At 49.4% G+C, this 22,720-nt stretch overlaps 1 protein-coding gene across 7 annotated transcripts in view; it reads right to left on the minus strand.

The window, feature by feature from the left end:
• GRIK4 (glutamate ionotropic receptor kainate type subunit 4) overlaps positions 1-22,720 on the minus strand; it is a 424,832-nt gene that overhangs the window by 80,674 nt on the left and 321,438 nt on the right. For 6 of the 7 annotated variants that reach the window (XM_064577324.1, XM_064577328.1, XM_064577325.1 and 3 more), the window contains 2 exons: positions 21,751-21,903; positions 20,942-21,046 (listed from right to left, as the gene is read on the minus strand). In XM_064577324.1, the coding sequence (XP_064433394.1) occupies positions 20,942-21,046; positions 21,751-21,903 (258 nt within the window). The remainder of the gene's footprint in view (positions 1-20,941; positions 21,047-21,750; positions 21,904-22,720) is intronic. The other variant, XM_064577326.1, reaches the window with a different exon arrangement.

The following is a 22,720-nucleotide window of genomic DNA, read 5'->3' on the forward strand; positions in this document are numbered from 1 at the left end:
TGTTGGAGGTGGGCAGCCAGGAGACATGGCTGACAGCTGTCTGGAAACCCAATGAAATGCACACATCCACCTCTGCCAGGCACCTCCAGGCACCAGCAGCAGCTTCCCTGGAAAACCCTCCCAAGTTCCATGGATTCACCAGAGCTGGGCTCCGGGTTCTTCTTGTGAAAAATCGAACAACAATGAAGACATATCTCACCCTTGGCCCCTGCCCCCACCCAGTAGGGTGTTGGGGAGCAGTAACCCTCTCTCTGTCATCATGGTCTGCAGCTTGAAGAGGGCAGAGCCAAGCTATGATGGTCTCATAGGTGAGCCTTTCATTTGCCAAAGGGGAGATGACCCCAAATTCCCCTCCAAGCCCCTATGAGGATGTCACTTGGAGAGGGGTGGGCAGCTTTCTCCACGTCTGCAAGGGCAGAAGGGTCCTGAACATACACTCGTTCATTTCTAGTTTACAAGCAGAGTCTCATGCATAGCCACATGGGAGGCCCCATTTGACAGATAAACAAACTGATGCTGAGATAAGAGTCCTTCCACCTTGTCCTAGGGTTGCCTCACCCATCAGCTGAGAGGCCTGAGCTTCAGCCCCAGATGCATCTTCCCAAGCAAGCCTTCATGGCCATCCTGTCTGGCTCTTCCAGTGTCCTACTGCACATTTTCGTTTGCCTGTCTTGCCCACTAGCCTGTGTGGGGCTGGCCGGTTTATGCTCATACCCTAACATCTTGCTTGGGGGCTGGTACTTGGAAGCAGGGGAAGCCAGCATTTCATATCAGCAGATTGCTGCTGCTGATGGAGTGTGGGCAGAAGGCGAGTGAGCCCCCACTAGCTCTCTGGAGCACCTACTGCTTCTGGAAGGGGCCAGCCACATCAGCTTGTTGCTGGAGCCCCCCTACCTGCCTCTCTCTGCAGGGGATATTGGGTGGGAAGGATGATTTTCAAGCACAGAGTGGAAGGGGACAATAGTGACGAGACACCTGTTGGGCTAGATGTGTTCTATCATCTCTTTGAACTCTCTCCCCAACTTTGTGGAGAGTGCCGACATTTTGATTTATGAGGAAACCAAGGCTCAGAGAGATTTAGCGGCTTGCCTAAGGTCACCCACCTAGTAGTGGTGCACGGGCTTGAATCTGGAGTTGTCTGACTCCTAAAATGAGACTTGCCTGTCTCTTCTGCTGTCTCTTGGGCGGGGATGTCAACATGGGCTCCATAAAAGCAGGCCTGGCGAACCAGAGAAAGCAAGAACCCTGGACAGCCTTTCTCTCTTGGGTTTTTACACTCCATTTCCAATGTCAAGTGAGATGACTCTTCTCTTGGAGGCTCATTTCCCTGTCTTCAAAAGGGCTAGAATTGGCTCCCAGTGGTCTCTTAGGGTGGGAAGGGCCAGATTTAGATAGAAGGACATAAAGAACAATTGGGCTGGATGTCAGCATTTGGATGTGTGAGACAAAGACTGAACTTCTTAGAGTCCTATCTGTCACCTCAATGTGTATTTCACACCAGAAGGGCCAGCAAGACCTCAGCTCCGCCCACCCCTACTTTCTCACCTCTGCTGTTCTCAGGGGACCCGATTTTCACTACCCACCTGTCCCAGCCCCAGACTCCCTCATCTTACCCAAGCCATCAGATAGGTTCCCACAAAAGCCAGGGATAGAAATGATTTACCCGGAGCCAGATCTGACAGTCGGAGCAATGTGTCCCCCCCACTGCCACCAACCTCTGGGGACACAGCAAAGAGAGCCCCTAAGCTCTAGTCAGGAAATGAATCTCCCACCCACCCTCCCATTAGCCCCCAAGAAATTAATAAACTCATCAGATGCAACAAAGTGGCTTGGCAGCTATCACCCAGCGCAATCTAATTGCAGAAAGGCGGTGGGAGGGAAAGCAAGAGACAGAGCCGGGCGCCCTGGGATACTGGCTAATTGCCCCACCCACTGGGCACCTTCCACACCACACACATGCCAGGGGTGGGCAGGAGACACAGCTCTCGTGGCTGACAATCTGTTGTTCTGCCTCCAGCCGGATTCCCTTGCTCCACCCTGCTGACACCTGCCCCCCAAACTTCCTGCAGGAACAGCTGTTTTGTCAGCCTCTTCCACATGCCTTCATGTGCCAGCCTAATTATGTTCAAATGATGTCGTCCCGTGGCCCTCTTTCTGTACTTTCTGTCTCTCCTACTTGCCCTGCCTTTGTACCATGTCCATGGACTTGGATGACGCTGTGATAGCCTCGACAACACCTTAATGCAGGTAAGAAAAAGGCACCTTCCGCTGGGCCGATGTGGCCACGCAGGTGCACGGATGGGCGTGCTGGATTCCATCCTGTCCTCACTCTTGAGCTCTGCACCATCTGCACTATGAATGCAGTGGTCCCAGGGTGGGAGGACCTGAGTTTAATGTGGCTTCTCTGTTGATGAGCTGTGTGACCTTGGGGAAGTTACTCAATCCCCCTGAGCCTCAGTTTCCTCCATCTACAAAATGGAGGTGACAATAGTGATTATCACCCCACAGACTACTTAACGAGACTAAAGGAGATGGTACGTGTGTGAGCACTATGCAAGCATTCGTTAATTTACTTTTAATGCCATGGTCTGAGACAGAAGGTGGGATCTCTCCCGTGCCCCTACCGCAGGCTTTACTGACCCAAGTCACAGAGCTGGTAAGTGGAAGAAAACAGGACTCGAGACAAGGCCAAATGTGCCACTTCACGGAGATCATAATGTTTACAATGAATATGTACCTCTTCTCACAACTGACTCTGATGCTCCCGGGAGAAACATCTCATGATCGGAGTGTTTCGTCACATACGAACATGTCTGTAAATAAAGGATACGGGATGTGTCTGTGTGTACGTAGAAGGTATCCTTCATCCAACATTCCTAAAGGACGCAGGATTCACGTTAATTTCTGTTCATATGAATTAATAATAATCTTGCTCCTTAAGCACTAAAATTTTGGAGATTTTAATTATTTATTTGAAAGCACTGTTCCCAAAAATTCTTTCAAAGAGAATTACACGTTGCACGGTCCTCTTAAATAGAGTGAGAGTCTTGGCCTTAATTCAGTGTCATCGTTATGAAGGCAGTGCTCTGATACAACGTTGCTATGCGTTACTGCAATGTGGATGGCCACTTGCCTTCATTTCTGTGCTTTGATAAGTTAATTTGTCCACTTCTCAGAGCGTCTCTTCTCCTTGTGAACCGTCACTCGGGACTGCTGTCAGGATAGCTGCGTCTAAGCCCTGGGCGAGCAACCAAGGGACCAAGATCGAAAGAACTGCCATAAGGAGAACACAGATGAGCCCGGATGGGATGACGGGGCTCCAGTGAATGGATTCCGGGGCATCAATACAGACTACCCACAGTCCTTTGCAAAGGCCACTGCTGGACAACTGAAGGAGTGTTGGAGACCTGCATTTAATCTGGGTGTGACCCTGGGTCAGTGTAAGCAAGCTGATCACTCCCTCAGCAATCCGCCTTGGGAAATGTTTATCCAGGGCCATGACCCCAGGGGTCCCCTGCTGCTTCCTGAAAGAACTGTAGCATGTCACATGGGGTGGGGAGGCCCATGTTAGCATCTATTCTGTGGCCACAGCGCCCAGGGGCCCTGAGCAAGTCAGCAAACTTCCCCGAGTCTCCCCCTTCCCTGGCCTCCACTCTCGTCCTAGTTCCCACTGAGCTCCCCTTGGACAAGGTGACACTCTGGCCCTTTGTTCTGTTTTCCACCCAGCAGCGGGCAGTTGTCTCGACACAATCTCCAATATGACCCCACTAGCCCCCGGCTTAAAACCCTGCAATTCTTCCCATTTTGGTTTAAGGACAGAGATCCTTCCCACAGCCTATCAGGCCCTGCAAGGCCGGCCTCTGCCCACTGCCCATGCTCATCCCACACTATCTCCTCCAGCTTTATCTGTGTGGCAGTCACACTGACGTGTTCAAGTGCAACAAGCCCCTTCTTGCCAGGGTCTGTGTGCATGACATTTCCCCTCTGGAATGTTCCTTGCTGCATACCCACCCTGACCCCAGGCCTCATTCAGCCATTCAGGGGTTGTCAAACCATGGACTACAGGCGAAACATGGCTCATTGCCTGTTTTAGGAAATAAAGTTTTATTAGCACACAGCTACACCCGTTCACTTACGTATTATCGGTGACTGCATTCATCTACGAGGGTAGAGTTGCAAAGTCTATTTACCATCTGGACCTTCAGAGAAGTTTTCCAAACCCTGATCTAGGCCACACCTGTGAATCCTTCAGGCTGCAGGTCAAAAGTCACTCCTTCCAGGAGTCCTTTCTTTCCTTTTTCTCCCAAAGTCAAACTTCTCCCCAAACCATCTTCTCTTCCCTTTCCGAGCATTTGTCTCAGGCTCTAATTATATACTCAGCAATGAGACCATTGCTCACTGCCTATCTTTCTTGCTATGCCACCAAGGGCAAGCCCTCTGCTGTCACCTGAGGAGGTCGGTCCTGCCCAGAGAAGCCATGCGGGCCCCTCCCGAACAGCCCTCTCAGGCCCGCCTGGAATCACTCAGGGCTGTCATTTTGCCCATTTGTTCTCTCCCAAGTAGGTAAAAAGGGATTCATTTTTAAAGCCCCGAGGGATTTCCTCACATCCTTGCCTGTGTCTGTGGGTATGTACTCTGTAACATTTAACATTTTATGTACATTTGGGTGATTGTTCTTTGCACTCTGTGCTGCCGGGATCTAGCTCCTAGAGAAGCTGACACCACTCCCAGGCCAGGCAAGCCCTTCTGCTCCAGAGCCAGAGTCTGCAAACACTTACTGATCACCTTTGCATGCTGGGCACTCAGCCACCGGTTTGCTTACATAAATTTCCCTGATTCTGTTATTTTTCCCCCCTGAGAGATGTAGACACTTCAGACAACAGTAATAATGCTTAATATAGGCACTTGATACAAGTTACTATTGAATGACTGAATGAATTAATGAAAGAATAAAAGAAATGGAGACTCAGGGATGTCAGACAACTTGCTGTGGATTCCAGCTAATAGAAGGTTAAACTGGGATCTGAAGCCATGTTCTATTTACTACTATACTGTCTGGTCAAGTTGGGGCAGGTGTAGGCTATCTTGATCTTAGGACCTGGGCCTTTCCACATTCCTCTCTGATCACTAAACTTGTTCTTTGGACAACACAGCCCTGAAGAGAGTCTCCTACAAGACGCCACAAAATCGAGGCCAAGGTGCAGGGAGGTTGCTTGACACAAGGGGACGCAGGGTTGGGGGATGCAACCGGAAGACCCACATTTTCTTTCCTACTCTGCCATGCATAAGCTGTGTGATCTTGGGCAAGTCACGTAACCTCCTTAAATCTTTCTCATCTGTAAAATGGAAATAAATGAACCCACTTGCCCATAACACAGCACTGTTGTGGATAATCAACTGAGAGAACGTTATGATGGCTTTTGATGAGCCAAAAGAAGCCATGGGAATGGAAGATAACAGTACTACTATCTGTCTGGTAGCAATGCGGCTGACCAGAAATCAGGAGATTTGACTTCAAGTTCATCATGCCCTTGCCATGTGGTTTGGGAAGTCAATTTTGCTACCTAGAAGGTAAGGGTAAGTCTTCCTTCCCTTCTCCACTTGCTGCGATGATTTGAGGTAATCCCAGATGTGACAAAAGTTTAAAGACCTATCCAAATGCAAGCTCTTTTTTTATTCCAGATCCTTGTTCTCTGGGACCATCCAAAGTTGGATAAACCATAACCAAGGATTCATTTTTTTTTGACCTCGGGTTCAGGGTTTGAAGTTGAAATTCTCACGAGGAAGGATGCATACAGTAATACATGAACATCTCCTTGAGTGCACAGAACTGATTTTGACCTACAGGCAGGACAGACGACAGTCAGGAATGAGACACTATGGCTAGAGATCCCCGGAATTAATGAAGATTGGGTTACAGTTTCAGAGTCTACAGTACAGGGCTGTACCTGGCTTGACTGAAGGTCAGTTCAAAGGCTTGTAATGTAAACCCCTACCGTAAATACCCCTGGCATGAAGGAATTAAGCATTTATTGAATTTACATCCGATATCTCCAATCTTAAAGTTTAGTTTACACGGGAGACTGGGTCACAAGGATGGACCCAGTTGACTGTCTGAGGGGGTGATTTAGGGAACAAAAGGCATTGCTGATGTTGGCCAAAGACCTTGTTCTCTTAGCCAAGATATTCTTTTAACACAAAATATATGCTTACATACAGAATGCTGTGAAAATTCAGGATCAAACGACAACAACAGCAGGGTGCCTGGGTGGCTCAGTAGTTAAGCGTCTGCCTTCAGCTCAGGTCATGATCCCAGGGTCCTGGGATCGAGCCCCGCATCGGGCTCCCTGCTCCGCGGGGAGCCTGCTTCTCCCTCTCCCATTCCCCCTGCTTGTGTTCCCTCTCTCGCTGTGTCTCTCTCTGTCAAATAAATAAATAAAATCTTTAAAAAAACAAAAAACAAAAAAACAAAACGACAACAACAGCAAATACCAAAGGCAAGAGATCAGAGACAAGCCCTGAGAAAACTGGGAAGACTTTGCATGAAAGGAATGTCCACCTGTGCTTTATTAAGCCACGACTCAGTTGGTCTAAGGCAGTGTTTTGTTTGAGTGTGGCTGCTTCCCATTAGTGGGTTCTGAAATCACTTTGGTGGGTTAAGAACTGCACCTTAAAAATGAAATCGAAATCCAGACTAGATCAGAGAGTCTATCTACCCCCCATGGCAGGGGCCACCATGCTTCATAAGCTCTGGGTTCAGTTACATACAGGCAGGTGTCCATGTGTTCCTGAGTTGCAACCCATGTGCAAGTCACGCTCCCAAAGTATGAAAGTGCCTGGAGCAAAGGATGTGGACACCTTGCCTGTTCACTATAATCAGCCCCTAGCAGAGCTCCTGGAACAAAGCTGATGCTCAATAAACACATTTTTGGCAGCCATAAATTCCTAGTCCTCATCACGTATAACACAAGGACTGACTCTAAGAAAATTATACAAGCTAATACTTTTGAACACTTACCGCAGGCCAGATACTAGACTAAATGCTTTACATTTGTCATCTTATTTAATCTTCCCAACCACACTACTAGGGAGATACTGCTACCAGACTTGAAAACTGAGACTCGGGAAGGGTAAGTTAGTTCAGATGCAAACACAGGCAGGTGTACTGGACTACACTGTCCCTGAGATACTAATTCTCCCAGGCTATGGAGCATAACCATTTAGTAAACATCTGAATTGTTATTCCTCACCCATTGGTATTTGCTACAAAGTTCCTGTCTGAGAGTCCACATCCCTGAAGTCAGCTTTTGCTTTTCCCTGTCTCTGATTCTGACTTCCATAACTGGAAGAAGTTATGTATTTATTTATTTGAGAGAGAGACAGTGCATGAATGGGAGGGTCAGAGGGAGAGGGAGAGAGAATCTCAAGCAGACTCCGTGCTGAGCACAGCACCTGATGCAGGATTTGATCCCAGGACCCTGAGATCATGACCTGAACCAAAACCAAGAGTCGGATGCTTAACTGACTGCACCGCCCAGGTGCCCCACAACAGGATATTTAAATAAAGCTTGAGGAAGAGAACAGTGGAAAAAGTAAAGCTTCAGGAGTTCCAGCTTCCCAATCCGGCTCTGCCATCAACCGGCTCGGGTCTCAGAGTCTCACACCAGACCACTAGCTCTAGGAGGCCCTTGCTCAGGTGAGTCATGCTCCCCGTTATTTGGCGGATGCCCACCCGCTCTGACTCAGTCAAGTCCCCATTACAGGGACTCATGCAGAGGGCCCTACGCTTCTCCTTTGCAGCATGCATCATGCTTGTAATCATGTAATTATTTCAGTTATTATTTGTTTCGGGCCCATCTCCCCCCACTACACAGTACACTCCATGAATGATGAGGCTCTGTCTTGCTCCCTAATACCCCTAATGCCTAGCAGGGAATCAGTGCTTAGTAAACAGTTAGTGATTGCATTCATAAATTCCCCTACGTAGCTCCAGCTCCCAGGACAGTGCCTGGCCTATAAGGTATAATGGGTGCTCGATAAACATCTGCCTAATTGTATTATGAAATTCCTTCGGGCAAGTCACTTCTGTTTTAGTCTTCAGTTATCTCACCTATAAAAGAAGGATATAGTGCAGTCCTATCCAGCTCTAACCTGAATTCCTAAAAATGATGGCTGTATTTATAATGTGGTATGGTTTTTCAAAGTGCCTTGGGGGCAAAGCCAGGGAGAGACAGGCCCAAGAGGGACAACACAGAGCCTTTGGACAGGTGACCAGAAGCTCAGCTGCACAGGCTCGAAGATGAAGTACCATGAAGGTGGCCACCAAGAAGGGGGTTTGAGGAAGGGCCCTCTCCCTCCTGCCATGAAATAGCTCTCCCTATGCCCTGTGGCTGACACCTGGCATTCCTCCAGTAGAGCCTGGTCTTGGAGCCAAGACTCCGTTTGGTTAACATGCAAATAAATTGGCAGCGTTAGCACTGCTCCACTGTGGACACCATTGCCAAAGGGATGGCTGGTTTGATGTGAGGGAAGACAGTACTCTTCTACTCAGACCACACCTGAAATACTGCAAGTTGTTCCAGACACTGCTCTTTAAGTGATTAATGAGTGTATTCCAAGGATACTGACCAGGAAGGTGAGAAGACTGAAGTCATACTATATAAGGAAAAAGGAAACACAGACAATGGAAAGGATAGAATAGATGTGTGGACCAAGGAAACAGAAATAAGGACAAAAGGAAAAGGCTTCAGAAAGAAGGAATTTTGCCCAATAGATAGCAAATCTTTCTAACAATGAGAGCTTTCTACTTCCTATAAGTAGTGAGTTCCCCGACACGGGAGACCTTCAAGCACAGACTCTACTTCATGAGAACACATTTGCAAGAATCCAAACATCTGATTAAAGCAATGGTCTAGAGGACCTTTATTTTTCGTTTTGGCCCCAGGACTGTAGGATCTAGATTCTACTTCTATATGAGGGCAACCAGGAGGAAGACCAGGGCATCAAGGAATAGAGGAGACCCTCAGATATTATAAGAAAACAAGAGGGTAGGAGTGTGGGGTAGTGAATGCAGAGAGAAAAGGCTACTGTAGGACAAGTTCAACAACTCTTAAGTGCACTCATTCCTGGTCTTCTCTCCTGGCTGAATCTCACTGCAGTAGATTCTCATTATTTGCAGCGATTACGTTCAATAAAGTTGCCACAAATACTAAATTAGGGGATGCCGAGCCACTGCTCCTAGGGGAGATGCAGGGTTAGGGTCCTGGGAGGCTCTGTTACGACATTTTCCTCAACAGTCAACACACAACCTCGTTTTATGTGTTTCTGCTTCCTCACACCATACATTATACATATTGTCGATTCACTCATATTGAACAACAGACTGTAATTCACACCTGAATGATGCTTCTGGAACACCTGCATTTTTCTGTAAGGCACATCATGGCTTTCTGGTGCTTAGGTCCATTAAATAGCACTGCAGCACTCAGCTGGGGGCGGGGGGTCATCTTAAACAGCGAAGTCCCCAGGAACAAACACACCGGTGTGAAAGGCATGACAGTAAGCAGACCACAAAAGGGCCATGTGTTTACAGTACGAGGGCTGAAAGCAGACACAGACGCTGGGAACGTGCCTGTCCGCTGACTCACATTTTTCACTCCTCTCCCAGTCCGGAGAAGTGCCGCGAGTACTGTTTCTGGGACGCAGGTAGATTTTAGGGGGTGGATGGGTTTGCAAAAGCAGAATCCACCAATAATGAGGAGTCAGCTGCACTCTGTGTGTGCTCGAGCGTTTGGCTCTTGCCAAGATGGGCCCAGACCTCCATCCCGACTCCCCGCCCTCCGGGATATGAAGTGGCATTTGGCCCGGCCCTCACCGCTCCTGCTGCCAAAGAGAACAAACCCACAGCGGCTATTTTCAGGGACTCTAGCGACAGATAAAGACTGTCCAGGGCAGCTCAGTGCACGGCAGGCTGCTCTGACTAAAAAAGCCGCCCTCCAGAGACATGCTCGGGGGACTTCGCAGGCTCTCCCATGAGCTCGGGGCTCCAGAAGGGCAACCTTCCGACACAGGGCAGCGAGGGTGCCCGGACTGTGTTTCCTTCTTGTATTTTTGCTTCTCCTTTTGGACAGAGGTACTTCGTGAGTTGAAGAATTTCCTTTACCTCCATCACTCCCTCCTTTTCACTGGTGTGGTCAACAACCTCACAGACTCTCTTCCGAACCTCTCCAGGGGGATGACCCAAGTTGGTCTGGCTCACACTGGCAGGGGCCGAGTGCACGGCAGAGCCTGTAAATAGGAAAACCCAGCTGCACGTCCCTCTCCCACCTCCCAGAAGGTAGAAGGGATTTCAAATGAGCTGCCAAGGAGAGAATTTATCAGAGAGCTCAGGCATGCTTGAGATTTTTCATCTTCTGAGGGAATTACTGCCAATAAACATGCCACGGTTGGGGCATGGAGAGCGCCTGACTTTATTTATTTGTTAAACTCGCCAGGTAGAGAAGTGTCTTGGGAAAGTAGTTGTACTAATAACACACAACTTTGAGCTCTGAGAGGCAGATGCCAATTGAACTAATGGTTCTAATGAAGGGTCTGGGCCTGAAGGAGGATGGTTGCTCCCTGTCTTTCAAGAGTCAGTAGGATGCTGAGCTCACAGGGAAGGGCCCATCCCTGCCCCTACCGGGAGGCGGGCTCACAGGAAGCTGGTGTGTGGCGGGGCCTCACCGCACTCTGGGCAGATGGGGAATTTCTAGTTTGGGGGTGTCGGCAGCTCTCGTTGGAGCAGTGCTGTGTTAGGTAGGCTCTAGATGTTCTGTAGATTCTCCCAGGAAGGGAGACCCGTGACTTCTGGGTCTTATCTTCGCCCCACCCAGAGCCACTGCCACGTAGTAGGGGTGATGCTGCCGCATTAAGGAGCAGACGGAGGGCAGAGGTTAGGGACAGAGAAGCAGAGAAGTAGGGGAGGGGAAGGCCATGGGGAGCCCCTCCTGCAGCAGGGAGGGGCTGGATGGCAGAACTCAGTTCCCTCAAGCACGGGCTGGCCTTCGGTGCGTTCCCGCAGGGTTCTGGACTTGGAGCAGGAGTGACGTAAGCACATGGCTCAGCCCTGCTTTGTCCTTCTCTCTGCCCTGAACCAGGCTACGAGCAAGACTCCAGGAATGCTGCATACAAAGACAGAGAAATATATACACAGACATCCCCAGGAGAGAGAGGACAGGACTCAATTCTGCACAGTACAGCAGAATCCTCCAAGCACATCTACAAACAGCCTTTTGTTTTGTTCTCACAATAATTTTATAAAGTCCATGAAGCTGGTATCATTAGGACCATCAGCCCTATTTTACCGGAGGGAGGGGCACGGAGGGAAAAAATGCTAGGATCCCTGCACATGGCTCCCCCTCACCTCCCTGGGCTCCCCCCGCCACCCGACCTGCCTGCCCTCAACTGTCCACACCTCTGGTCTGTGGCGTGCCCACCTCTCAGCAGAGCTGATGACGCGGGCTGCTTCATGAGACCAAATTAGCAGCTCAGCCTCTTCTAGCTCTCCCAGGCATGAGCTGGCTGAAGAGGCACGGAGAAGAGTCACTTTGTACTGGCAAACTTCCCCAGGCTGGGCTCAGGATGCGTGATGGGGCATATTACAAGAAATATATTTAAAATGTAGCACTTTGCAACCCCGCTCCTCTGCCCAAAAGCAGCCCCCCATTTGAAAATTTAAGTAGCTCTAATTTGTTTGCTGGCTGATGTGTGAATAAGCTTCTGCAGTCAGTGAATTTCCCATCAAAGCTGATAAGCAGGAAGTGCCAGTGCTTTGGGAGAAAGAACCAGATGCATGTGGGCTGGGGAGACAGGAGGAGAGAGGGTCCTTCAGGTCACACCCTTCCAAAGCCAGCTCATCTGCCCCTTGGCTGTGTGTCATCTGGGGGTGGCCAGGAAAGCCAGATGCCCTCCCAGGAGGAGGGACGGAAGAGCCCTTTAATTCACTAGAGAGGGTGGTGCTCTGGGAGAAGGGAAAGACGTGTACGATGATTTGAGGGGTCTCCCATTTCACAGCTTCAAATTCCAGTTGCCAATGGAGAGGCTTGTCATAGGAACACTTTGAACAAACTGGGGAACAGCAGTTTTAGAGAGCTCTCATGACAAACTCCTAGGCCCCCAGGGCTTTGGCGGCCCTGCTGGACATGAGCTCCTCAGGGCTGGAATGGTCCGTCCAGCATGTTCCCTGCATACTGCCCAGGCCCCGGCGCCTGGCTCTGCACACACACGAGTCCCTCGTTTGCTGGTGCATCCCTTTCTCCAGGCCTGCGCTGAGGCCCACTCTCGGCAGGGGAGGGCTGTGTCTGTACTCAAGGATGAGGGTCAGCGAACCTACAGGAGAGGCAGAGTGTCTGAGCCGCGTGACACCAGAGGAGGCTCAGAGGAAGCAGGGCCCAGCCTGTGACGGCCTTGCTGGGGAGCTGCCATTTCACTCTGGGAGCAAATGGGGCCCCCGAGGGGTCTCAAGCCCTGGAATGACACACGCCCATCCGCATTCTCCGGAGGGAGAGCTAGGCCCGATGACCCTTCGGGTCTCCTCTGGCTCTAAGAATTCACGCCGTTCTAGGAGACATCAGCTATTTCAAACCTCATGCCCATTCCCCTTCTCCCGGCTCCTTAATTAAAAGGAAGACGCAAGTGACTTCTCAGTAACCCTCAAAGCAGCCCCCATCCTCTCCCCAAGAACTGCTGTCCCAGAATTTCCTCATCAAAGGCAAAGTGCTCCCCGGCTCGCTGGCTCGTGGGGAATGGCCCACCGAGCAGCCTCCCCGGCCGGCCCACTCCTATCAGCTCCATCCCCCAGCCAGGGAGCTGGCACTCGAGGCTGCGGATTTCCAGCAATCCAACCCCCGCTCAGCGCTCCGAGCCAGGCTCCGCAAAGGCAGCTTCAAAGGATCTGCATATTTATGGTAAACTCCTTCCTCAAATTGAAAATGTATTATAGACAGTAGCAATCAGGACACTCTCAGAGCAGCTGGCAACCTGTCTGAGCCTTAATGGCTGTTGCCGTTAGCGCGGATGGGACCTGGGACCCGCGCTGTCACAGAGGCTCATGACGGGAGGGGCTGGGCGAAAGGGCACAGATGCCGGGCAGAGCCTCCCCATGGAGGGGAGACCCCCTCCTCACTGCGCCCCCCAATGCCACCTGCAGGCAATGGTGGCGCAGACTCTCATGGGACAGGGTCTTTCTAGGGTTTTCTGTTGCTCTTCGTTTGTTTGCTTTTGAAGCGGGAAAAAGGGTCTGGAGGTGGGGGCAGGCGTGCCTGCTGTGTGGGGGCTTGTCGGGGAAGGTGGCAGGCGAGGAAATTCGAGAGAGGCAGCCTGTCCTCCCAGCAACTGGTGGGCCCGGCAGGAACTCAGGAAGTTGGAGCTGGATTCCCTGAATCTTCTGGAGGACATGGGACCCCTGAGTTCTTGGTTGGCGAGGGTGACTCACGAAAGCCATCTGGCTCATCCCCCTGCCTCGTTAGAACTACACTCAAGTCATTCCAGAGAACCAGCCCCTTGAAAAGCTGAGTTTATATCAGCTTTGGAAAACGAAACATGGCCATCAGTTCTCAAGGCTTTTTCCTCGCCCACTCTTGGCCAGATCTGCATTTCTCTCCATCTCCATAGGAACAGACTTAAGTACATAAGTGGTCCAAGGAAGGGGTGGCTCAAGCATAGTTTCTATGAAAAGTTCATGTGAAAATAACCCCGAGTATTTTGGGGGGTGGGGAGGGGGCAACTGGAACAAATTAATTGACCCCAAGGTCCGGAGTTCTGAATGAATCAAAGATTCGAAGGCTAATTCCAGTAAGCAAGCTAATGCGGGGAGTGGAAATTTAGTGTTTGTGCGGGTGGTGTTCTTATCTCTATCCCACTTCACCCCATCTGGAATGTGGTCCTCAATTTGGGCTTCATGCTTTAATAGAGACCTAAACAAACCCAAAAGCATCAATAGTGTGAGATTTGGAGGCCATATTGCATTGGGAACAGCTATGGGCTGTTATTTTTGGAAGGAAATATATCAGAGGGTCACCATGGTAATTGTTGACTACAGTTTTTGCCTTTCCCCAAGGATTATGAGCTCTCGAAGGGACCATGACTCATGTATCTCGCATTCCCAGCCCTGGACACAGAGAAGGTGCTCAAACAGTGTTATGCTAAATTTCAGGAAGAAGTGAATGAATGAAGAGAATCAAACTATTTTCAAATATTTGAAGAGTTGGTAAAAAAAAACACAAAGTGGGCCATTCTAGCTGCTTCGGAGGGCAGAATTAGGAGGCAGATTTTGACCCTCTGCCTGGAAGACCTGGGAATGTGTCCTTTGGGAGGGAGCGAACTCCCCAGCCCAGGGCAGCTCGAGGAGAGGCTGGGTGACTGCTTCTCTCAGGGACAGCATGGAAAGCATTCTTGCACTGGGATGGAAGATTAGACTAGAGGCCTTGGAGGTCTCCCCTAACACATTCTGGGGCCAAGCTGCAGAGTGGAAAGACCACAGACTTTGAAGATAGCCCAACCTGGACTCAGTTAAGTCTGGAACTTAGTAGCTGTGTGGACGTGGACACATTACTTTATCTCTCTCTGCCTCAGTTTCTTTACTTGCAAGATGGAGGGAGTAGCCTTTATGTATAGCTGATACAAAATGAGAAATTTTAAATATCTATGTACAACACTCAGCATGGGGCATCATGGAGGAGAGCTATTATCATTATTATGTCAGAGATCCAGCATTCTACCTAACCACAGGCAAGCAAAAGAGAGTGCCATGTAAATCTAGTTTCATTAATCCTTGGGTTTAACAAGGCCAAAAGTTGAGGGGTTACCATCTTCACACAGAGGAAGAAAACTGAAGTACCCCCATTGTGATGCACAGTGATCCAATAGGAAATGTGAGATCTGCGTCTTTAGCTAGGGATGTCAGACCCCCATGCCTCAGCCTTCCTTCTCCCGAAGGCTTAATTAGAGCCCGTTAAGCCATTTCCGATCCTCAGATGAAAGGTGTGCTCATTCTATTACAGCCCTAACAAAGTCACTTGGGGGCTGCTCAGAATCTCTGATCTTTAGACTAAGTTAAATGAAGGAAATTAAGGGCCCTTTAAGGCCGTGCTTCGTGCTTCTTTCGTCTCCCTTGTCTCTTTCAAATCTGATTTATCCCAAGTGAAGAAGGGAGATTATACTATTCCAATGCAATCCAGGACATCTTCTGGGAAGTGAAAGAATATGGGATGGAGAAGGGAGAGCTCACATAGGCGGAACTAGAGGATGGACTTAGGGAACCCAGAAGCAATACCATTGACTTCTAGGCCCATAAATAAGCAACTGGGAGACGGTTCAGGTTCAGAAATGTCACTTACGGGACACTCTAGGGAACATTTCCCTCCAAACAGTCTCCAGTGGGAGTTCTACAGAATTCCAAGATGGAAAACCCTCTCCAAACAGAATCAAAATAGTAATTTTTTAAATGGTAAAAAATAACTCTGAATCCTGAAAGACTATTTTTAAAATGGTAATAATCCCTTAATCAGCCACCAGCCGGGAATATAGCATTTGGTTCAGACATTTTACCAATTACAACCCACTGGGTCCCTGTGTGGTGCTTTCTAAGTAATCAAAACCCATTCTTAATAGCTGCTCGCCCAGACAGGCAGAGAAAGAACAAAACCAAATCCAAATGAGAAGACACCATTACTAAGGAAAGCCCAGCCCAGCAGGTCCCTGGGAGCAGGTGACAGCAAAGCGACAGACCTGGGTAAAGTGTTTTGATTTGGGAGCTTAGGGATTCCAGGAAAGTGAGCAAAAACCAAGAGCAGAAGGTCCAACAGCAAGCCTGAGCGTGAATTTTAGCCGGGCCCAAAGTCCTTGCTAATAGTGAACTTGGGTCAAGTTCCTTATCTTCCTTGAGCGTCAGTTTCCTTATGTGTGATGTGGGAGTTTATCCACCTTCAAGGGCAGTCCCCCAGGTCAGACGGGATCTGTGCAAAGTGCACATGTGGTGCCTGATTCACAATAGGTACTCAAGAGATGTTATTTCCTCTATTCCTGGTCACTCCGCCTTCCCCTGCCAGCACCACCTTGGATGGCATTGGAAGACTATTGGAGCAGAGATACTGACTTTCCTCCCACCCTGAAAAAGAAGCCCAATTAATTATCACTCCCCAAACCATTTCTTCATCCTGTAATAATCAGGGGAAACATACAGAGGCAAAGATTGGGCTGGTGATTGAGATGGGACCTGGGGACCAGGGCTGCAGAGCTACGTCTGTGCCCACGATACACCTTGCACGGTATTCACCGGTATTCACAGAGCCTGAGCGAGACAGGAAAGTTGCAGGACAGTCACCAGATCTGTTGAAGAAAAATGGGTAATAAAGAGGATTATCGCAATCCACTTTATAAATCCAATCAAGAATGTGTGTCCCTGGAGAAACGGAAACCCTCTTACACTGTTGGTGGGAATGCAAGCTGGTGCAGCCACTCTGGAAACCAGTATGGAGCTTCCTCAAAAAGTTAAAAATAGAGCTACCCTACAATCCAATTGGGTATTTACCCAAAGGATAGAAAAACATTAATTCAAAGGGATACATGCACCCTGATGTTTATAGCAGCATTATTTACAATAACCAACTTATGGAAGGAGCCCAAGTGTCCATCCACTGATGAATGGATAAAGATGTGGGGTATATATACAATGGAATATTATCCAGCCATAAAAAAGAATGAAAGCTTGCCATTTGCAATAACAGGATGGATCTAGAGAGTATATGCTTAGTGAAATCAGTCAGTCAGAGAAACACAAATACCATATGATTTCATGCACATGTGGGATTTAAGAAACAACACAAACAAGCAAAGGGAAAAAAGAGAGAGAGGGGCAAACCAAGAAACAGACTCTTAACTACAGAGAACAAACTGATGGTGACCAGAGGGGAAGGGAGTGGGGGGAGGGGGGAAACAGGTGATGGGGATTAAGGAGCGCACTTGTGATGAGCACCAGGCGATGTATGGAAGTGTTGAATCACTATATTGGACCCCTGAAACTAGTATTATACTGTATGTTAACAAGTCGGTATTAAAATAAAAACTTAGAAAAATGTGTGTCCCTTAGGGTAGCTGAAGGTCAAAAACACCATCCTCTTTGATGGACTCCTTGGCTCAAAAAGATGGGGGTGGGCTGTGGGGAGGTTAAGAGGAAATTCTATGCACAGAGGGCACTATTTGTCAAAACATAGCCTGTGCCCCCTGCCCCCCTGCCGCACTGTAATCGTTTATCTGGGTGCTAGCCAAGAATAGGCAGATTCCTGGAAGGCACCCCGTTTTGCTGACTCAGAATTTATAGCTGTGGGGCCTGGGAATGTACAATTACAGCAAGTACCCTGGGTCATTCCTGTGCACATCTAGGTTTGAGATGCCTTACTTACCCCAACCCTGTGTGCTGCCAGGGAGAAGGACCAGTAGCTGCTGTTTAGGATGCCCCCAAGCAGAATCTCCTGCTGGGCTGGGCTGGGCTGGGCTGGGCTGGGCTGGGCTGGGCTGAGCTGAGCTAGGGGCTGGTGATGCTGTTTCTTCCCAACCTGAGACATAGCTGCTGGAGAAGCAGCGTTAAAAGGGGAAGAGGTACTTTGAGCCTAATCAGCTGTCATTCAAGCAGAGGGTGGGGTCAGGGCCACCAGCCAACTCTGCCACCCGAGGTTGCCTGACGGAAGGGGGCTGGAAGGGGGCTCTTTCCGGGGAGCACTCCGAATGCAGGCCTGAGGTTCAATGCAGAGATATTCAGAGCCTGGGACTGGGCCTTCTGTGGAGTAAGTCTGGGGCTTGGTTTGAGCATTATGTTCTCCTAACTACTGCTTCCCCACCATGATTACCCCCACACACTTCACATTTCCCTACCCTTTTTTATTTTTCCTATAGCACTTATCACTACTGACACTGAATTATATATGGATTTGCTTGCCTACTGTTTGTCCCATACTACAATATGGCCCCCAGAAAAGCTGACACTTTGCCCATTTTTTTAAAACCTGTGCTCACAGAAGTCAGGCTGGCAATTTCCCTACAGGCTGGAGGCTTCATTTGTTCAGGGAATTAGGAGCCCGAGGGCATGATCTCAGCTTCATAACCCCCAAATTGCACTTATTATTTTCCCGTGTCACCAGACTATGAGCTCTTTCAGGGCAGGGACTGTGCCTTCTGCAGCTTGGTTTCTTCCGAGCCCAGCACAGTGCCTGACAGAAGGAAGCAGTTCTGTTTCTAGATCCAAGAGTGGAAATGTAATAGCTACTAGGAAAAATTGTACAGAAAAAGGTAGGTGTGCTGACCCTCTAGGGTCAAATCCACACTCATAACGACTTGCTTCTTCTGCATAAATGTGTAGTTGGGGAAGCCAGAACTCATACTCATACTGAGCAAATGCTAATCTACTGGTTAGATAAATGAGATGACCATTCAGTGATACTCTAGCCCAGTGTTTCTGGCTATCTACCTAACCCTGGACTCTCTCCTTTTACCTTGTTGTTTTCCAAGAAGGGTGGCCTAGCATATTCACTGGGATCCCCCAGAGCCCTCGGTGGCCATATCAGTTCCTGGGTCCTATCTGAGGTCTACCCAATGGGACCCTTGTAGGGTAGAGTCTAAAAATCTGCTTTTTGAACAAATTACCAAGGTGATTTTGATGCATGATTTGTCTGTCATAACGGTTAAGAACGTGGGCTTCAGGGTCAGAGATGTCTGGGTTCAAAACCAGTTGCCATCACTAACTGTTCAGGGCCAGGTCTGGCCACCTCCATGAGTGTTCATTTCCTCGCTTACAAAATAGGGATTAATAAAAAGTACCTATCACCGACTACCAACTAAGATGAATAAACCCTAACTAAGATGAAACAAATAACCTGAATAGTCCTATAACCATTTCAGAAATTGATTTTGTAATTTAAAGATTCCTGAAAAAGAAATCTCCAGGCCTGGATGGCTTCCCTGGGGTGTTTCACCAAACATTTAGAGAAGAATTAACAGCACTTGTATACAACTCTTTCCAGAACACAGAAGAGAAAGGAACATTTCCCAATTCATTTTGTAAGGCCAGTATTACCCTGATACCTAAAGCAGACAAAGGGAGTAAAAAAATAAAGCAAAAAACCCTCCAAGCCCACTGCAGACCAGTAATCACTCAGAACGTAGACGCTAAATAAAATGTTAGCAAACCAAATCCAACAATGCCTAAAAATTATACACTGTGTCTAAGTGGGATTTATTCCAGGTGTGTGAGGCTGGTTAAACATTTGAAAATCAATTAATGTAATCCGCCATATGATCAAGCTAAAGAAGAAAAATAACATGATTCTATCTGTTGACCCAGACAAGGCACTTGACAAAATTTAACACCCATTTCATGGCAAAAACTTTCAGGAAATTAGAAAGAGAAGGGAATGCCCTCAACTCGATAAAGAACATCTACAGAGGGCGCCTGGGTGGCTCAGATGGTTAAGCGTCTGCCTTCGGCTCAGGTCATGATCCCAGAGTCCTGGGATCGAGTCCCACATCGGGCTCTCTGCTCCTTGGGAGCCTGCTTCTCCCTCTGCCTCTCTCTCTGTGTCTCTCATGAATAAATAAATAAAATCTTTAAAAAAAAAAAAAAAAAAAAAGAACATCTACAGAACACCTACGGTTATTAGGAGCACATTTAACGGTGAAAGGCTGAGTGCGTTCCCCCTAAGATCAGAAACAGCTTATCGATATTGAACCGTGATGTTCTAGCCACTGAACCAGGCAAGAAAAGGAAATAGATGGCATCCAGATTGGAAAGGAAGAAGACTGTCTCTATGCGCAGGTGACAAACAATTAAAATAAAAATAAATTGAAAGCACCTAGCCTGTAAGGTTAAATGAGAAAAGACATATGACACACCAATATGGTTTATGGCCAGTGGTAAGAGCTTAAGAAATGCCAAGATGCTCTGTGATGAGGATGAGGATGATGATGATGACGATGATGATGATGGGGGAGGAGGAAAGGAAGGGGAAGAGCAGGAGGAAGAGGACGAAGAATCTGCATAATCTCTGGGAAAGGTGACTGTAGCCCCTTCACAGGCATACTCCCTTGCTCAGCTGCTCTGACAGCCGGGAGCCCTCCAGTGTGTCTGCTTCCTGCTATAATTAACACATCAGTTCCTATTTCTCCAGCTTTTCTAAGGCTGCAGAAAGCCTGGCCTAAGAATAGGGGGTTGATTATCCGGTCGACGGGGAGGTTGGGAGAACTTCAAGGAGGCCCCTGGAGTGGCTGTCAGAATCCCTGTCCCACTGATGTGAGAGGACCGGACAGAGGGAGAATAAGCTCGTGGAGGAAAAGCAGGCAGGGGGGTGGGGGTGGGGGAGGGGGTTGAAAAGGAGCTTCAGAGGATGGAGCCATCCGGAGCTGACGGAAGAAGACAGATAGCAGACAGGAGGGGAGGGCTGTGACCGGCATGAGGCGGGCGTGGATCAGTCAGGAAAGAGCCAGCAGGAGGGAGCTGGCCGTCCCCTCCAATGCCAAAGGGACCCAGTTGGTTCCTTCTCCACGTGCTCTCCGGAGTCTGACACTGATTCCAGGGTTAGGGCTAAAGTCAGGGAGCAGAGTAATCCAAAACAGTGGGCATGGCCTGGGAATTCCTTCCTTACGTGATACCCTCTTGCCCCCTGTCCCTACAGAAGGTGAAGGCCTCCCTCTTGGTATTCTGCCCTCCCTAACCCACACTAGCGAATTCAGTGGCAGGAAGAGGGGGAGGCCAGTGATGCGAGGAGCCGTGCACAGGAAGCAGCCTGTAGTTCCTGGGGATAACTGAGAGCAGGGGCCATCCTGCGTGCCAAGGAGAAATGGGATGGGAGGGCTGGGGACACAGAAAGGAACAATGAGGAAGGATGTACTATCATGGCGGCAGAGCCAGACTTACCTGCCGAAAACCATTCCTGGTGAACTGTAAGATTTTCAAGGCATAGTTGGACCTCTGGCCTTTGCTGTTGAATTCAATGTGGCCGGTGAGACCTTCCAATTCTACCTGTCCAAGAGAGAGTGAGTTACAGCACCAAATGGGCCCCGTGTTCTACTTGGCTCCAAGAATTCCACACATGGGCTATTTAAGGATGCCCAAGAGAAAGCAGGCCATCAGGGTCCATTCTCCTGCCTGTCTCTCAGCCACAGGATCTCGTGACTACAAATGCGATGTTCCTGGAATGAATTCAGACTTGGCTGGGGCTGGAGGAGGAGGAGGATGCCCCACACCCCATGACCACATAGCCGCTGCATAAACCGACACAATACCAAGATGGCAGCCTGAACTCCAATTCTCCAGTGTCCCTCCTCCAGGCCGTTGGCTGTTAATAGAATCTATCCTCTTTGGGCAGCTGCTCACCCACCTTCGGGTCTGCAGGAAGTCAGGAAGACCTGACTCTAAATGCAAAACCGAAGCTACTCTGCACCAGCCTTCTCTGAAGGAGATGTCTTCTTCGTGGGCTAGAGATCCACGTCCACCCCACCAGAGGGGACACGGCTGGAGACATGGCTGGGAAAGCCAGCTCCAAACCATACCTCCTCAGCGGGGCGTTGGGGATCAGGGAACAACTGTGACCCAGAGTGCACGGAATGGGGTCACCGCAGATGGCTGTTTTATCTGTGACTGTGATATCCCGAGGAGGCCTGCGGGCACAGGGCCACGAACAGAGCATCCCACCCCCTCCCTGCGAGGCCCCAGCCGCCCCTCACCATGCGCAGGTAGTTCATGAGGCTGGTGCCATGCTGCCAGATCTGGGCCGAGCCGCAGGACAGAGGCTTCACGCCGATCTCCTGGCTCCGGTTGAGCTCCTGCACCGCAGTGACCACAGCATAGACAGCGTCAAACAGCAGGGCCGAGGACAGCTGGGAGAGGGCGGACGGCGGGCGGGCGGGGAGCGACAAGAGGCCCAGGGAGACGGAGGGATGGGTGTGAAGGGGGAGGGGAAGGGAAGGGAAAGGTGGAAGGAAAGAAGGGAGGGGGGACGAGAGAAAAGAGAAACAAAGAAGAAATAAGGGCACTTCTTTGTTGCCTGGGGCCCACCGCCTGGCTCTGGGCCAGCTCCGCTTCACCTAAGGGTTCAAGTGCTTGCCCGAGGCAGACAGTGGTGGCAAAGACTTCTCTGCTATTGGACCATCCAGGTGTCCCTTTGAGCCCCAACTGATTTCAAGGATATCCTCTTCTCTCTTTGCTCCAGGGAGGTAGCAACTCCCATTGCTGTCAGAAATCCCTAAGAAGGGGATGAGGCTGCCTATCCCGGGAGGAAGGAAGGAAGGAAGGAACCTGGACGCTACGTTCGGATTTGCCCAGTCTACGATGCTCAACTGAAGGTCCTCTACTCCTAGAAGACCCCAGGATATTGCGTCTTCCTGGATATACCTACTATCGGTCTACTACTTTGTACTACTCAGTGTGATGGGTACTTACGAAGCACATGGTAAACGCAAAGCCCTACAATGAAGGCGGGCTTCCTGCTTCCTGCTACAATTAGCGCATCCGTTCCTATTTCTCCAGCTTTTCTAAGGCTGCAGAAGATTCCCGCAATAGATTACAGTGGAAAGGAGAGGGTGTACGGGAGACAGGACCCAAATAAGGGTAACGGGAAACTGAGTGAGTGGACACAAAAAGGTTGGCGGGGTCCAAAGAGGAAGATCCTGTTGGCTGATCAAGAAAACGTTTCTT

The sequence above is a fragment of the Mirounga angustirostris genome, unplaced genomic scaffold (assembly GCF_029215605.1).
Source record: "Mirounga angustirostris isolate CCGP_5_RB_7025 unplaced genomic scaffold, mMirAng1.0.hap1 SCAF_13, whole genome shotgun sequence".
In the NCBI taxonomy this organism is placed as follows: domain Eukaryota; kingdom Metazoa; phylum Chordata; class Mammalia; order Carnivora; family Phocidae; genus Mirounga; species Mirounga angustirostris.